The sequence below is a fragment of the Erithacus rubecula genome, assembly GCF_903797595.1.
Source record: "Erithacus rubecula genome assembly, chromosome: 8".
Lineage (NCBI taxonomy): Eukaryota > Metazoa > Chordata > Aves > Passeriformes > Muscicapidae > Erithacus > Erithacus rubecula.
Genome location: NC_136659.1, coordinates 27,187,705 through 27,204,883, shown reverse-complemented (window position 1 = coordinate 27,204,883; position 17,179 = coordinate 27,187,705). Strand labels below are relative to the sequence as shown.

Genomic DNA, 17,179 nt, shown 5'->3' with positions numbered 1-17,179 from the left:
GGCGAAGCGGCGGCGGCCGGGCCGGAGCGGTGCGGGCGCGCTGCGATGCGGCTCCCCCGCGGCGCCCCGAGCCCCTGCGGCCGCCGCGGCGCGGCTGAGGGCGAGCGGCCGTGAGCCGGGGCCGTCCCGGTCCCCGCGGTGCCGAGCGCGCTCGGCGGTGTCCCGGTGCCGGGGCCGGCGATGGCACTGCCCTGAGAGTCCCGCCGGGGACACCCCGGCTCCGGGGACGCCCGGCCGTTCCGGAGACTTTGGGGGCGTTTGCGTGTTTTGCCGTTTTTCTTTCTTATTATTTTTTCTTTTTCCTTTTTTCCATTCTCTTTTTTTTTTTTCTCCTTCCCCGCTGCTTTTTGGGGTTTTCTCCCGGCGGCTGGTTCCCCGTGCCTGCCTGGCCGTCATCCCTTCGCCCGCTGCCCCGTCGCTCAGGGCATGTCCCGGTCCAACAGCGTCAGCCCCCCGGGCTTCGGCGGTCCCGCGCCCTGGGCAGGCACCGAGCAGCACCGCTCGGCCTGGGGCGAGGCGGAGGCCCGGGCCAATGGCTACTCCTACCCGCCGCCTCCCAACAGGTCCTCGGGCAAGAAGGCCTCCCGCATGTCGAGCAGGTGGAGGAGCGAGGAAGACTACGAGCCCCGGAGCCGCGGGGAGAGCGGCTGCAGGATGATGAGCTTTAGGTCCAAATCCGCCTGGCAGGAGCACGGTGACGACAGCCGACGTCACCGGTCCCGGCACCCGCCCGGCAGTGATTCCCCCGCTGCCCCCAACAATGCCAGCCCCCGGCAGCTGGGGGAGCAGGGGGAGGTACGGCCCCGCTCTGTGGAGTTGGGGCTGGATGAGAAACGCATCAAGGCCAAGATTGAGGAGCTGGAGGAAGAGGACGGGGACGAGGGGGACTCCGAGGCGGCCTTCTCCATGGGCAGTTGTTGCAGTAGCCTGCTGCAAATCTTCAGGTCCAAGAAGTTCCAGTCTGAGAAACTGGAACGTCTGTATCAGCGCTACTTCTTTCGGCTAAACCAGAGCAGCCTCACCATGCTTATGGCCGTGCTGGTGCTGGTCTGTGTGGTCATGCTGATCTTCCATGCCGCACACGGCCGCTATGAGGTATCCTATGTCGTGGTGCTCTCCCTGGCCATCGTGCTGATGGTGGTGCTGTGCATGGTGTGCAACCGCAACAACTTCCACCAGGACCACATGTGGTTGGCGTGCTACTCTGTCATCCTGGTGATCCTGGCAGTGCAAGTGGTAGGGGTTCTGCTGGTGTGGCCCAGGAGCGCCTCCGAGGGCATCTGGTGGACCGTCTTCTTCATCTACAGCATCTACACGCTGCTGCCGGTGCGGATGAGAGCTGCGGTCATCAGCGGGGTGGTGCTCTCCGCCATCCACCTGGCCGTGTCCCTCAAGATCAACGCGGAGGATAAGTTCCTCCTGAAGCAGGTAGGCAAGCCCTGAGTGATCTAGGTGTGTGCTCTGCACTGAAGGGCAAGGAAAGTGGGGTAGTCTTACTTCCATAGGCCTGCCCGGTGCTGGAATGCTGACAGGACTTTCAGCTGAACTCCTGGGCTACCTGCTGCTGGGTGGGATGTGTAATGTGGTGGCTAGCCTGTAATCTTGCTCTTTTTTTCATAGCTGTGGTGGTCCCTCGTTTCTGGTCCAAGTTAAGGCTCTAAACATCATACAAGTGTGTCTTACTGGATTCCCATGAAGGCTGCTCCAGCACTGACAGACAATCCTGCTAGTGCCCTTCAGTTGTATTTAATGCAATAAGCACACCTATGAAACAGTATCCAAGCATGCTGCTGTTTTACTGAGAAATGTGTAGAAAGTCTGGCTGTTTTTATCAGGCAGAGGTTATCCTGTGTGTCACTCTGGGTTCAGTGTTGGCACAGAGCTCAGGAGAGCATGCTCCACGGGAATGTGTGGTAAGCTTTTGGTTTAGCAGGAAGGTGTTTTGCTCTGAGATGTGCTGGAAATCTCTATGGTGAAAAAGCCTAGAGTTCCTGTACAAGGAGGATAAAAAGTACAAAAAAAAAAAAAAAAAGGTATAAACGCAGGTTGTTATTTAGCTGTGATATCATGTTTAACTGAAGCAGTTCAGTTCACGGGAACAATAAGACTATTATCAAATGCATTACAGTGCAATTTTTAATTACCATATCTGTATAAACAACAGCAGTACAAGGCGCCACTCTTCAAGCGAAGCAAGCAGTCTTGAGACCCGTGCTTTAAGCTTACCACATGTGAAATGTTGGAGCTGTGAAGCAGTTGTCATCCTTCTATTGTGCAGGACTCTGAGCAAGGATGAGCCTGTCATAGAGTCAGCACTGATGTTTATGTGTAAACGGGGATTGTTTGCTAAAATCAGGTGTTTGGTAGTTTTGCAGCCCTAACATGTAATGCAAAATAAAGCCTCGTGTTCAGTGTCTGCTTTGAGTCTTAGTTCTGGATTTTTTGAGTTCTAGATATTGCAGTGACAAGAAAAGTTGTAGGACTCAAATAAAACTTCATCAGGACTGAGGCTGTCACTGTTCTGCTATACAAAATAGCCCATGAAATTACTCTCTTCTCCCCCCACACTGGTTAAACCTACTCGAAGAGTTACTGTCTTTGTTCTTAGTTTGTTACAGATACTTTTGTAACCAGTGTGTAGCATATTTTTCTTATGTTTGATATAAATGGATTTTTGTGCATTTCCAGCAGAGCATACACTGTGAGTGGGACAGTTGGTATTTTTCTGCTTGACTTGAAAAACTTTGCTAATGGTCTCAGCTCTTCCCTACTGGGGCTCTGGTTTTGCAAAGCCTCATGTGTGATTTTTGCTTTGAAAACTGAGACTTGTCCTGTTGAAATCAGTGTGTTTGGAGACTGTATCCTTACATGGCAAGGCAAATCCCATCATGATTGTGACTAGATGATTTAGCAGTTTGTTATGAGCAGAGTTTGGAGGATACCAACAAATGGATGAAATATCATCATGTTGGGAAGTGTTGGTAACTGTATTTTAGGAGGAAGGAGCCTAAATTAAAAAGGCCAAATGATTGACTCCCTCAGTACAAATTTGGAACAATTGCAGCTCCCTCCCTTTCCAAATAGCAGGCTGTTTATGAGAGGTTGGCTTGTGTATAAATGTGCACTTGTCAAAGGTAGGAGCATGAGAAGTAGGTGATGGTACAGTATGCACAAATCTGTGCATTGCACAATTGCTTTCACTTTCATAGGAATGCTGGGGTTTTCCTTTGGTGTGGCATTAAATGTTCAGTGAATGAGGAATGTCCTAGGAGCACTCTTACTTTGTCTTCAAAGGCAGAGAGTCTCTCCACGTTGCCTGTTTATTTTTCCTACTAACACAGTCTCTGTCTTGCTGTAGTCTACACTGGGGTAGCACAGGCAGAATTCAGTGGGGTTGTACAAGGCCAAGCATCAGATTCCTTCCACGAGCTGCTGTCTCTGGCTGTCTGATAGAAAAATGTGTTCTGCTGAGCACATTGCCTCACAGCTATTAACAGGCTGTCCTCACTGGGGCTGTGTCTCCCTACTGTGGAAATCCACTGGGTTCAGCTCTGCCCCCCTGATGCACACCAGCCCTATTTCCTCCTTCAGACTACCAGAGGCAAAGGCAAGTGAAGACCAGATAAGTCAAGAAGAGGGAGTTGAGATGTTTTCTGTGACTTCACGCTGGCAGTCATATCAGCCTGGGTTTTGTGGAGCAGGAGTGGATGTGACTGCATTTGTGACAGGATGGTAACTTTCCATCCAGTGTTTCCATCCAGTAGTCACACAAGAAGGACTGGTTAGGAGTATATTACCTTTCCTCTCTTTTTCAGGGCATTTTAGATTATAGTACTTAAGCAAGTTTTACTTTGTGGGCGCTTTTTTGCTCTTAATCCTCTCCAAATTGTTTCCAAACCAGGAGAAGTCATACACTCCTGTTATGACCCACCAACATTTAAAGCAGGGTGACTCTTGTGTTGACTCCTGAGCACTTTTATAAGACTCTGGAGCCTGTTAAAACCTCCTCTTTCTCAAGAAAGTGAAATCCTTGGTAGTAGGTCCCTTTTGGGGGAAAGCCAGCTTGTTGGATTTCCTAGCTGAGGATGCATGAGTTTGTCTGAATGATCTCCTATCATTGCTGAGTTTTTTTGTCCCCAGACTCTGGTCCAAAACTAGTCTGACTTCATGGAAGAGTTAATGCAGTCTGATGTTTCTGAATCCATAAGCTAACAGGAGTAAAATTAGTTGTCATTGTTCAGTCCTATCTGAGCTGCTTTTTAAGATAATTCTTCTGGGGTCACTGGATTTGGAAAATAGGCTCTGACTTCTCTTTGCTACCTGGAGGAGTCTGTCTTTCACAAGAGAAAGCATCCCTGTCAAAAAGATGAGTATAGTTGGTACCTCTGTGAGTCAGATCAGCTAGAGGCAATGATCTTGGCTTCTTGAACTCAGATTTGATTGCAATTTAAAAAGTGTTAATTATTGCATTGTATTTAAAAGTTATCCAATGCTGAGGGTGGGGAGAAAAAGAAATCCTGTGTTTGGGGATTTACTTGTTTCCAAAGGCAGCAGGCTGCTGGAAGCAGAACACAGTGAATAGTGATGCTCTACCAGCTTCAAATCCTGACTGCTTAAAAGGGTTTTTTTAATGTGTTCCTGTGATCAGTTAGATGTAGAAGGACTGGTTTTGGATTTATTGGAGAGGGGATGACTGTATTTGTCTTCAGGTTTATGTCCTTTATTATTCTGGGACAGGTTGCAAATGTGTTTCGCTGCCTGGAAGTGTGTCCTCTTCCCTCTGTGTAAGTGTATCTCTCTTGGGGCCAGCCTTTTCCATGTGCTGGCTTTGATGCACTCTCAGGCTCGGAGAACACACTCAGCTCTAGAATTCACGTAAGCATTACTTTACATGTGAATGAGGCTTTCTAAGACTTAACTGAGAAAGAAGTGTACTGTTTATCAGTAATCTGCCTCGCATTCAGAGCCGAGATAAGAGTGAGATTTATTCCCTGGCCGATGGGAGCCGATGCCCAGCTGACCCACAGACTTGTACGGGCGCATGGGAAGAGCTGCAGCCTGTGGGTTGCAGATGCTTAACTGGAGTCATGTGAGGAGACCAGCTGCCCTCAGCACGGGTAGTCTTGAGTAAGCACTGGCATTTTTGTAAGACTATGGTCTAAGGGACAGGGAATTTCACAAGAGAGTTTATTGGACTCTGAATCAGACTTAAAAAGGGATGGGGATTGTGCGTGGGAGTGGGTGGGGGACCAGGAGTAGGGGATAAGAATGCCATATACAAACATCAAACAAGCCCGTGGACTGAGGCTAGTTTTACTCCTGTTTTCCCATCCAAACCTGTTTTATTGTAACTTTTTGAGGTTCCTTGTTCAAGGATACAGTTAAGTCTTTGTAGTTTATTAATTCAGCGTGAGTGGGTGAGTGTTAAGGTACCACGAAAAATAAATACCTTTTTTTTGGTCATGTGTCAGTAACCTCATTGAAAGAGAAACTGAAATGCACTAATCTCTTTTCTCCCAAAATGCTACAGCAAACCTTCTGCACAGGATCTCTGACAGCAAAGTTCTGAACTACCTCAGCAGGTTTTTGTTTGTTTCTCTGATTCAGGGCTCCTTCTTGCTCGACCCTTTTCCGTGTCTCCATCGTAGCAACATTGCATTAGTACTCCTCATCCTTCACTTCTGAGGAGTGTGCATGTCTTGGCCTTTCTCTCTGTCAATGCATGTTAGTGGTAGATGATTGATCTGCACCTGCATGGCAGCTCCCTTGAAAGTGTAACATTTCAGTTTAACCATTTCTCAGAAGATGGTATGAAAACCAATCTCTCTTCTTTTCGTAAATAAACTCATTTCAGCAGGGCTAAAAATTTCTTAGTGTAACAGGGAATCAACTTGAATCTTGTGGAGATCTCCTAGCACCTAGAGATGCTTTCTTGTTGGCAATTTGAATGGCATTCAAGAAGAAGTTAGTCACACAGTAGAAGCAGTACTGTATGTTCCATCTCAGCCTCAGCATGCTTAATATATGTAAGTGATGACTGATTTAGAGACAGATTCTCAGCAGTGTGTTAATCAAGTTCTTGCATTGTGCTTTCCTTGTCTTCAAGCAAGTCTTTATTCATCAAGGAGAGATGAACTACCTGGAATGCAGATGGATCTGTGTCAGATCTCCCATGGTTACGTGCTGCTTGTTTTACTTTTGTCCACCTGAAAAATAGGTTTGAGTAATGTTTGTACAAGGATGGGATTTTTAAAGTGCTCAGCCACACGGGGCCAGGTGCTGGGTGCCTCAAACAGCACTTAATGCCCTGTTTTGCATAAACATTGATATCAATAGGGCTCTTGTGTGCAGTAAGGAGAGCTCTAGCACTGCTCACTACTGAAGAATCTGCCTGAGCAGCAGTTGCACCTAAGTTAGTGAAAATTGATTTGCAGTCTTCTGTTCAGGGAAAAATAGCAACCTGAAATATTCAGGAACTGTTGCATTGATAGTTGCCTCCCTAGGATAATTCTGTAATAGAAGTAATTAAGTAAATCCCTGAGGTATTGTGTATCAATTTAGTCCTTTGTAAGAATATTGTCTTTATCTCTTGGACATGTGTTGCTTGAGGTTTACAAAGGTGTATTTGTTTTTCTTACCTCCTAAATTACCCTGTGACCCTGCCACCTCCTAATCTACCCCCTTGCTTCATCCTCCTTCCTCCCACCATGAATTAGTTTAATATTTCACTGTAATGTTCACCAGTATCAAAACCTGTTAGTGTGATAGAGTGCTGTGTGTCTAATTTCTCAGTGTTCCTGGATTCTTAATAGGTTTGTTGTTTTGATAAACTGACCTATTTAAGTAATTTCTCTCAGCCTTGTGGTAGTAATCACACTTTTATAGCTGCCTTGGATCTTAGTGAATTGAAGACAAAACCTAATGGGGTGATTGAAGTGCATAGCAAAAAGACTTGTCCTTCTAGGCATTTTTATGACATGCTTGAAAAGGCAGAGTGTGCTGCTACTTGTTATTTCTGGAGAGGTGAAGGTACTTCAGAGCAACATCAGGATTCATGATGGTAGAGGAGGCAGAAGGATAAATTTCCATGCCCTAATCTTACAAAGCAGCCATTGACTTGTCCTTTGGTGTCCTGGGCACAATGGCTCAGTTTGACACCAATGTGTCACCCTGCTCTCTGTCAGAGACCTGTTCACAGCAGGACATCTTATTTATGTGGTCTTTTGTGATTAACCTCGTTCAGATGATTTATAAACCTGAACAGCAGTGGATATAAAATGCTGCTAATCCTGGTGCTAAAGGCTCACTGGAACTGGTCATGCCCTCCTGGAGCCTGAATGGCCCAGTGCTTCCTAAATGCCCTTTTACTCTGAGTCCACTGTGGTGTGGGCAGCGCTGCCAAGGTCTGGGGTGGAAGAGGACTGGGACTCAGCCCAGCTGGAATGTGAACTTTGGGCACCAGGCTGTTCTCCAAATGCATTCAATTTGTGTCTGATTAGCTAATCTTTCAGTCATGTCCCATGCCTCCCTCTCTGTCTTTTAAGAAAAGTGGAACAATCTCTAACTTTTTAGCCATTGCAGTTGTTGGAATAGTTACAATCTTTTGGGAATTGCTGGTTTGGTCATCATATTTGGTACTACTGGATATTGCTCTCATTTTTTAATTGAACCAGAAGAACTTTCCTTTTGTCCTGGTAGAAGATGCAATGAAAAATTCTCAGCAACAGCTGAAGAACTGAGAGGTAAAAATCAAAATTATTTTGGCAGCAGATTCCATGGATGTGGTAAAGTGATCCACCCTGTAGCTTCTGAGAGCCGGTGCTTTGAAAAGCTCCTGTCTTTCTCTTTTGTTCTTTTCCTTCCCATCTCTCTTTTTTTCTTGTCTTATTCTACTTATTTTTATTTTTTTCTATTCTTAATTTTTCTTTTCCATCTTCTTATTTTTGGGGGGTTTTTTTGTTGTATTTGTTGGGGGGGGTTCTTTGTTTTTGTTTTGAGTTTTTTTGTTTTGTTTGTTGTTTTTCATTCTTTTTTCCCTGTGCAGATGGGTGCAGTCAGAGAAAATACCCACTTTTGTTTGAGGAGGTAGAAGATAGGGCTCCAAGTTGTACCAGCCTTGGGCAAGGTTTGTCCTCCCATCTGCTTTGTTCTGTAGGGTTTTCATGGCACCTTGCACAGGTTATGTGTACCCAGAAGGGGCAGTGCAGAGGGAGCTGGAGTGCACCAGAATCTCCCTCGAGCCTTCCAGCTGCAGCATGATTTCATGATGTGCTGCATGTTGGGTTTTTTTATGGCCCAGAGGGTTAGGACAGTGGCAAAGTGTGTGCAAGGAATGTGAAGATTTACAGCTTCTGGGAAATGGGTGGGGTTCCTGTCTAACTGCTGTGTGACTTTTTCATCTCCTGCAAGTCCTGTGTTTTGATGTGGGATGTGCTTGGTGTTAGTTCCTTCCCTCCCTCTGAAGTCTGGCCTAGTGATCTGAACTTGTGATATCTTTCATCCATGGGATGCTCTTTCTTCTTTTTGTTTTGACATTGGTGATACTTTTAAAAAAATATTTTTTGTCTTTACCTGAGATGTAGCTGATTGCTGCCAGAAACTTAATTTGATTCATTATTATGGAGTCCTTAGGCTAGGTAAAAACCCAAGGGGAAATCTCATGTGAATGAAAAAACACAACCCCAAAGATATTAAAAAGGTTAATCTAGTTATGAGGGGGTGTGGGAAACAGACAAGAATTTTAATATTTGTCTCCTGAACTCCTAAATGTTCTCACCTTATCATAGGAAAGTTTGAAGATTCTAGGACTTAATAAGGTCACACATAAAAGGCTGTCAGGCCAAGACAAGACTCAAAATGCTTTTTAGCACCTGCAACTGGACCACTCCCAGTGAAACTCTCTGTGCTGTTTTATGATGGTGTTGGTTTCATCACTGCCAGGTACAGGAATGGCATCATTCAGCAGACCTGCAGTAGAATTTAGCATGAGATGGTCTTGTTCTGGCACTCAGAGAAATGGACTGAACACATTTTAAAGCTCTGCCTTCTGCTTCCAGCCTTGTTCTCTGTCCCACCAGGAGTCTGGTGGGTAGACAAGCCTGTGATCTGCTTCAGCCAGACACAGTTGGTTTTGCACCACAAAGATGATATATTTACAAATGGTAGGACCCCCCACAGCTGAAGAATTAATGGGCAGCACTGGCATCCCCAACAGCATTGCTTCTGGTGCCAGGCTGGCCTCACTAATGCTGAGTAGGATTTTTGTTGCAGCACTCACCATAGAATGTTTCATTATATTGTCAGGCTTTGTTCTGCAAATAAAATATCATTATGTTCTTTTTTCTTCATATTTATATGTCACTAATGTAATTGCCATGTATCTTTATTCCCTTCCCCAGACATCAGGAACACAAATCATATTTGTGTATTTAAGATGTTATCAGGACTGTCTGTAGTGTGCATTGTATAGTCATCATTTGTGGCTTCTTCTACTTCATAGCAACAGAAATAGCAGAAGAGAAATATATTTCAAAGCATCTTCAATCTTGCCCTGATTTTGTTTATAATTCCTTTACCTAGACTGCTGCTTCTGCTGTTTGAGTGATGAGTTTCCAGATGAAATATTAAACTGCCTTTTCTTTTCATGAAAAGTTTTACACACCCATGTAACATCCATCAAATTTTTTACTGTGAATTGGGTCTTTGTGGTATTGCCGTGCTTGGCTATCATCCTGTGTTTTCCTGGGAAACTTTGCTTTTAGGAGGTTGAGTTTTGGGAATTAAAGCTGCTCTTCAAATTCAATATACACATTCCACTAGTATCAGAGTGCATCTTTGCAGACAGTAAACAAAGGGCTGTGCTGATGCAACACAGAAGGAATAGAAATAAAGAAAGGTTTGTGTTCTCTCTTTTCCCCCCAGACATTAGAAATTGATCTCTCAAAGAGGCAACTTACGCAAACTGTTTATTCTTCAAATATGTTTGCAGCTTGTATAAGACATTCTGTCTCACTTCATAGTCAGAAGAAAAGGCTATGACATTGCTTGCAAGAATCTGTCATAAAATGTTGCTGATGCAAACAGTTCCCTGGCTGTATCTTCCCTTCCCTTAATTTCCTGCTCTAGACTAAATGCTACAAGCACTGTCCCTGTGTCCCTCTCACTCTGCAGACTGGATTCTTAAAGCAGTGATGTGGTAAGGGACTACTCAAATCAGTATTTCTAAAAACAGTAGTTTGCTGGTCAGCCCAGAGATGACAGAGCTCCTCAGACATGCTTGCTGAGTGATGAGCTGTTTCCATTTGCTGGGAGGTACCCAATGGCAGCTTTCTCTGTGTGTTCTTGCTCAAAGTGTGGGTATTTATGCACAGAATTGCACAAATGGGGTGTCCAAGGGACATGTTATTAATGAAGATGTTTCCATTTAAACGGGATTTCTATTTTTTGGGCAGGTGGTTACTCATAATCTCATAGGGCAGAGGAAGAAATGCTCTGCTAAGGAAAGAGGAGGCTCTGCAGTGTGGTGGGAGAATGTGTAATCACAGTGTCAGTCTCACTCATGCTGAAAGCTAAATGCAGTCTTTCAGACCATTGAACATGAAGTAGGTTACTAGAGTGGGAGCTGCTGTTGACTGGTGAACTCTGTGGATCTTAAGGCCAGGATGGACTTCTGAGTTCATTTAACAGTACCCACTGAACAATTCTCCTACACTTTAAAATTTTTTCTATTAAGATGGTATGGAATTAAAAAAAAAAAAAAAAGTTTAAATGCTGAATTGCATAGTATTTGTCAGTTGAAAAAGCAATCTGCAGTGGTTTCTGAACTGAACTAATACTTATTTTTTGTACTTTACCTCTTAGTAAGACAGGATTTTAATACCCTGTGGTGGAACATATTTGGGATATTTCTCTACTCAAGTTAGTGTCATCTACTTAAATATAACACAGATAGATGTTAGTTGTGAAGGGGTTCTGACATCTGCCTAGATTTTCTTGTGTTCTTGCCTTCTTAATTGATATTGAATATGGCATTTTTCTTTGCTCCATGTCTATTCTGGACTTTTTAGCAGTACACCACTAAGTAGATGCTGTGCATATGGGTTTACTATCATATCTGAGAAATTTGCAAGGCTGTTGACAAGCCAGGAAAATGAGGGACTAGAGCTCAGGCTTTTATCTCCATAGTCTCAGAGGTGTGCTAGAACAAGTGCTACCCCCTTGATATGGCAGATATACTGATAACATTTGAAAGGTACAAAAGTAGAAATGATATGATTGAAGGATACTTCCAGAGCTCAGCTATGCCATCCTGCTGCACCAAGGCAAGACCAAGTCAGCCTAAACCATTTGTGGCAGGTAGTAGCCACAGATCCATCTGAAAAAATGTGCTTTCAGGGATCACAAGAGTACTGATGTGCTTTCTAGTGTGTTTGCTTTGTTGGTGGTTGTTTTTTTAAGCAAACCAGCAAACAGAGCCCTGGGTAGGAGCAGACAGTAAAGAAGAGCTGTCTGTGACCAGAGCTCTCTGGCTGCTCTCAGATGAAACTGGTGCTTGGTTTCCTTGTCTCACCTGGCTGTATTTCCCACCCCACCCAGAGCCTGCTGTTCTCTATTGTCACAAACAGCATTTGAGTGACATCTGGCACAGCTGGGTCTCATTCCTGAGCAGGACTTCCTGAGAGCACTGCAGTACAAGCAGCAAGCTTGAAGGTTAGATGTCCTTCCACAGGTGAGCTCCTTTTGGGTGCCTGGCCCTCCTTTTTGGTAGCTGTACTTGGGTAACTCTTTAAAACTCCAGGCCTGCTCCAGGGACTCTTAAAAGTGTATGCTTTTTGCACTGTGGTTGAAATGACTGAACAAATACTTAAGGAAGTATTTCCTGAAAATATTTTCATATCTCAAGAGAGAAAGTTAGGAAACTGCAATTTTGTTTTTGTTTGTTTTCCTTCCCTAATGCAGGTAATGAGTATCTGGCTGTGTCATGGCACTGAAGGTTTGCCCAAGTAATGATGTCTAGGAAAGGTAACACTCTGTGGATTAGTTAAACCACAATATAGAGCCCACTATACAGAAACTGTAGTCCACTGCTGAAACCACCTTACTTGTCTATGTTAGATGCAAATGGACCTAGTTAATTTAATTCACTTCCAGAGGGAATGCAAACTAAATAAAGTCATGCTTGTTAAAAGAAGTGTTCTCACAGGTTTAAATAATTTTCTTCAATTTATTTTGATGAACTTTTCTGAACAGACCAATCTTTACCATAATATCTTCAGGCTCAGACTGTAGCTTATGTAAGCGAGGAGTACTTTATACAAATAACTTAGTGCATTGCCCTTGTATGTAATTTTCTTTTAGAAGAGAGAGTGTAACTCTGCTATGTGCCTTCCCCCTTGGCAGGGGTTGGGGCTGGTTGTGGTAGGGACAGAGTCAAGAGAGGAGCTTATCTGTCATGTTTAGACAGCCCATTTCCAAAGCTGCTTTTCAAGAGCCTGGTCATGAGTGTCCCCTCTCTGGCTGTTTCTGTGCAAGGGGTTACTGCTCACAACTCATCCTTCCAGGGAAATTATCTGCTCTCATGCATGACCTCTTGCTTGGGGCTGAGGCCAAACCTTTTCATTGCCAGACAAAATACTGTGTGTCTCAGATCCCAGGCTGCCACCTGGAGTGCCACAGTAGGGGCAGGTGATGCTCTTGTGTCTTTCCTGAGAGAAGCTGCTTTGGTTTCCAGCAGCTCTCCTTCTGTTTAAGCCATTTGCAATACTCCATACGCTCTTGAGGCAGTGCCTTGCTGCAGCAGGAGCATATCTTCTGCATGTCAGACTTCATGGGGAGATGCTGTGACAGCTCCCTGCCTGCCAAACCTCCTGCTGAAGCTTATTGGAGAAATATTGTGCTCCCTTCAAATGGGTGGCATTGTAACATTGGCTTGCTCATTGAAACAGCATTTGGGTCTGGGCAGAGTGAAAATGTTGATTTCTTTTCAGTAGAAGGGAAAAAACCTGAAGGGTGCCTTCTGCACAAACAGTGGTTTTAGGCAGAGCTGCAATTCCAGGACTGAGTCAACTAACTTTTGAATCTTAATGGCCATGGTATTTACTTCTCCCTCTGCTATTCCCTGTCCCAATTAGATCTAAAAGAAATCTTACCTCTCTTGAACTATACCCTAAATCATTGTTGCCTTGTCTAGTTTTTATTTAGCACAACAAGAAATGAGTTGGAATCTAAATGCCTCTTGCCTATCACCAAAAATACCTTTTTCCCTCTGGCTGCTTGCAAAATGCCTTTAACTCCCCTCAGGGCTTTTCTGTATGAAGGGACAGCTGGTGTAGAACAATAGTGACTGATTTACATTGATCAGTCCTCACATTACTGAGAGGCATCTGTGTTGTACTAGGCACCCTGCAGTGGATCAGAAACATGCTGGTGGAAGATGTGTCTGCAGTGTCTCCTGTCTCTCCCCAGCCTGACTTCTCTGTAGCTTTCCTTTTTTTTTAGGGGGAAAAAAAAAAGGAAGAAATATTGTAAAAAATTTAGTAGTGAGAGGTGCATTTCCTCTTCTTCACTTATGTGGTAATGGATGATTGAGTCTGGTTTTCTAGGTTTTTTTTAGTTGTTTGTGCTTCAGCAACAATACCATTACTGCCAAACAGTCAAACTTAGTAACTGAAATGTTTTTTGCAACTCAACTCACCCAAAGTTAGTTTAGCCCACATATTTGTACCAAAATAGTCTGGGAGGTGCACATGCACACCTGAGCAAGCAGTTCAGAGGGGTGGGTATCATCTAGTGAGAAAGGAGTGTTAATGTGCTAGGACCAAATGCAGCTGAAGGATGTTAAGGACATGTTAACATCCTGACAGGGACATATGCTGGAGACTTTGCTGGAGGGAAGCACATAAACTTCTTTTTGTAGAATCATGACATGGTTGGGTTGGAAGGGACCTTAAAGATCACCCAGTTCCAACACTCCTGACATGGACATGGACATGGACTAGACCAGATTACTCAGATCCCCATTCATCCTGGCCTCAAACACTTCTAGGGATGGGGCATCCACAGCTTCTCTGGAAAATCTGTTTCACTGTCTCAAAATTCTGTTTTTCCAGGAAACCTTTAACAAAACAGGAGCAAGGGTGGCCAAGCATGATCTGTCCACCTGCTGCAGTCCTTCCTCTCTCTGCTTTTTCCTTGCCTTCACCTCCTCAGTGATGCAAACAGCCCCAGGAGAAGTCCCCAGGCAGTGCAGCTCTGTGTTCCTGCCACCAGTGTTTATTTTTCTGATGCACTCTACCTGTGCAGGTAACTAGGATGAGCCCTCAGCCATCAGCTTTTACTGAGAGCAATCAAATAGTGTTGCTGTTACTGACAAAAGAAAAGAAAGTCACAGAAGGTGGCTGCAGGATAGATCTCCATTGCCCTGTCCTCCAGAGTGACAGCAGGGAACAGTTTGTTTCAGTGGCTCTTCCCTTGGTAAGAAGCTCCAGACTTTGTTAATGTTTTTAATATCTCTGGTGATCTGGTTAAAGTTTCCTTTTTGGTCTCTAAATAAGCTGCAGTGGATAACTTTATGAAAAAACAAGACTGCACTGATTCCTTCCATTTTTCTTTTGTACAAATGGAATGTGTGGTGAGAGCATGATCCAACAAGTGTTACTTTGGAAGACTCACCTACTGCTGGGATTCAAGTAGTGCCCAGTCCCTCGCACTTCATGTGAGGGCAATTAGTGCACGTGCATGGCAATTAGTGCTGCAAATGAAGTTGACACGGGTGTATTCTGCCTCTTTAATGGCTTGCTTTTCTCCTCTGCCAAAAGAGCAACCAAGCAGTCTCAAAGGAACCTGCTGCCTTCTGATATTTAATTTGCTTCAGGCTTACATTGGCATCCTGCCTCTTTCTTCTGCTGCTGTGCCTGGCCCACCTGCCTGCTCTGCTGCAGAGGAAATGATCCCTATTTCCAGCAAATCAGGTCATGACTTGCCCATGTGCTGCAGTTGTGCCTCACAGACATCCAGCCCCATCTCTCCCTGATGTGCTTTGTCACTCCTGGTTTCTGACCTCCTTTCAGCAGAACATTGGGCTGGTTTCTGATGAGCTGCACTGCAAGTGGCAGTGCCTGGCAAGGGAACCTGCAGAGCCATTCTGTTATCCATCTTCTTAACTAGCTATCACAGTAATGAGGGCCTTCAAATATCTGTGATACCCAGTGTGTATTTGTCACCAATGATGGCTCTGGAGTGTATCCTGGAGTGTAGATGGCAGATGTACAAGTCCCACATACATGAAGTGAGAAAAGTCTGAGAAAACAAAAAAATTGCAGTTGGATACTCAATGATTATAGGAAAAGTGAGGGATTAAAATACTAGAAGAGACCTACAAGTCACTGACAATAGGAGGAGGGCATAGAAATGTAGATGGGGCATGTTAAATTAATAATGAAGTTTTGGTGCAGGCTTTTCTGTATGGCTTTCTTCATTGCACCTTGTACCATGGACCACACATCTAGGTTTGGTTTTGAATGCTTGAAAGGTCATATTTTTAGAGTGTCTCTTCATAGTAGGATTTGTAGTTCTGGGGTCGAATCTGGTGGTTTCCCCAAAAGCAGGACATGACTGCCCTGGATGGGAGTGTGTAGTAACCAGCTTTGCTTTGAGTGGATGCTCTAGGCAAAAAAAAGTTCAGCATCAGTCTCTGTAAACCCATCTACTGAATCCATCTACTGTACATAACACACTAGGTTAATGGTGTTACTGTGGGAGCCTTTTTTATGCACCACTGATTACTGAGACAGTTCAAATATGGGTCAGTTTTTCTTTCTCTCTTTCTAAGTAGAGTTTGCACAGAGTAACATGCAAGCTGTTGCTTTCTAGAAAATGTGGGTCAAGTGCTGTTTTGCTGAGGAAATCAGGAGGTTTTTCACTTAGCTAGCATTAATACTCAAGTGCTTCCTAACTTCCTTGCTCCAAGGTCCTAGGCTGTTGTGCTGATGAATAACACACTTTGTGGAACAGAAGTGTGCATTGAGCCATGGTTGTGTGTCATCAGGAGCACTGGCTCGTGTGATTCACAGGTGGATGGAGCTCATGAGGGATGGTGAGTCCTGTCATCCCAGCTGCCTTCAAGGCAGCTTCAAAATCCATAAAAAGTGCTTGGTGACTTTTGGGAGGAGCAGGGACAGACAGAAACTGTGTGGGACAGGACTGCATATTCCTCCTTGTGAAGAAATGAGCATGTGGAACAGACTGTGGTTGAGGAGGTTGTGGGGGGTAGAATATTAACCATGGTGAAAATAACCCTGGAGGAGCACATTTATCCATGCTGGCACTTTGCACATGTGTCAGGGTGGAATTTTCAAAGGCCCTGAACAAAACAGCTTTATGGGAGAACAAAACAGCATTGTCAGCAATGGCCAGGGAAGCTGTGCCAGCACCTCTCTCCATATCTGCTCTGAGCTGGTTCATGTTCTGGGGCTATTGCTTGCACAGAGGTGTGTTAGTATCTGCCTTGAAGGTGCAGAAAAGGGTGGTTGGGCTTTGTTTTCACTTAGCTATATTTTCTGAAAGTTACTTTTTTTCTTTTTTTTTTTTTTCCTTTGTATGTGTGTTTGTGTTTTCAGACCAGAATAACTTTTCCTAAGGGAACTGTGCATGGCATAGTGAGGTTTGTTTTCTTTTCCCCCACGGCTGTGTTTGTGAGCATTCTGTTTGTGAGCTCTGAATCTGTGAGGCTGCATTACAGCCCTCTGCAGGCACTATGTGTCTAATCCCAGCTTTGGGGCTGGCTCAGCCCCTCGAGTGCCCCTCTGTGCTGGGTGTTTGAGGAGTGTGATGGAGGTGGTGGTCTGATCCTCCTGGATGAGCATACAGAGTTTGTCTGTCTTGGTCACACTGAGGTTATGGTGCCAGAAGAAAGTGGGTTGGGTTATGTTGTGCAGCATCTCATATTTGCCACAGTGAATTTATGGGACATCTACCTTGCAGTACAGAGGGAATGGTTATGGCTTCCTGAGCTCCTTGGCATTCCAGCCTCAGTAATGAGGGAGCTTAGGAGAGGTCTGAGGAAGGATTGAAACCTTCTTGCATCCTACTGGGCTGGGTAAAATGTGAAATGAAGTTTCCAAAGCTGTTCTTTCTGTGGTGCCTTGTGTCTCAGCATGACATGCCTCAGGCATCTGAAAGT

At 44.7% G+C, this 17,179-nt stretch overlaps 1 protein-coding gene across 1 annotated transcript in view; it reads left to right on the top strand.

Annotated features, from left to right (window-relative positions):
• Positions 1-307: 307 nt before the first annotated feature.
• ADCY5 (adenylate cyclase 5) overlaps positions 308-17,179 on the top strand; it is a 200,060-nt gene continuing 183,188 nt past the window's right edge. The window contains exon 1 of the mRNA XM_079311027.1: positions 308-1,428. Within this exon, the coding sequence (XP_079167153.1) occupies positions 427-1,428 (1,002 nt within the window). The 5' untranslated portion in view covers positions 308-426. The remainder of the gene's footprint in view (positions 1,429-17,179) is intronic.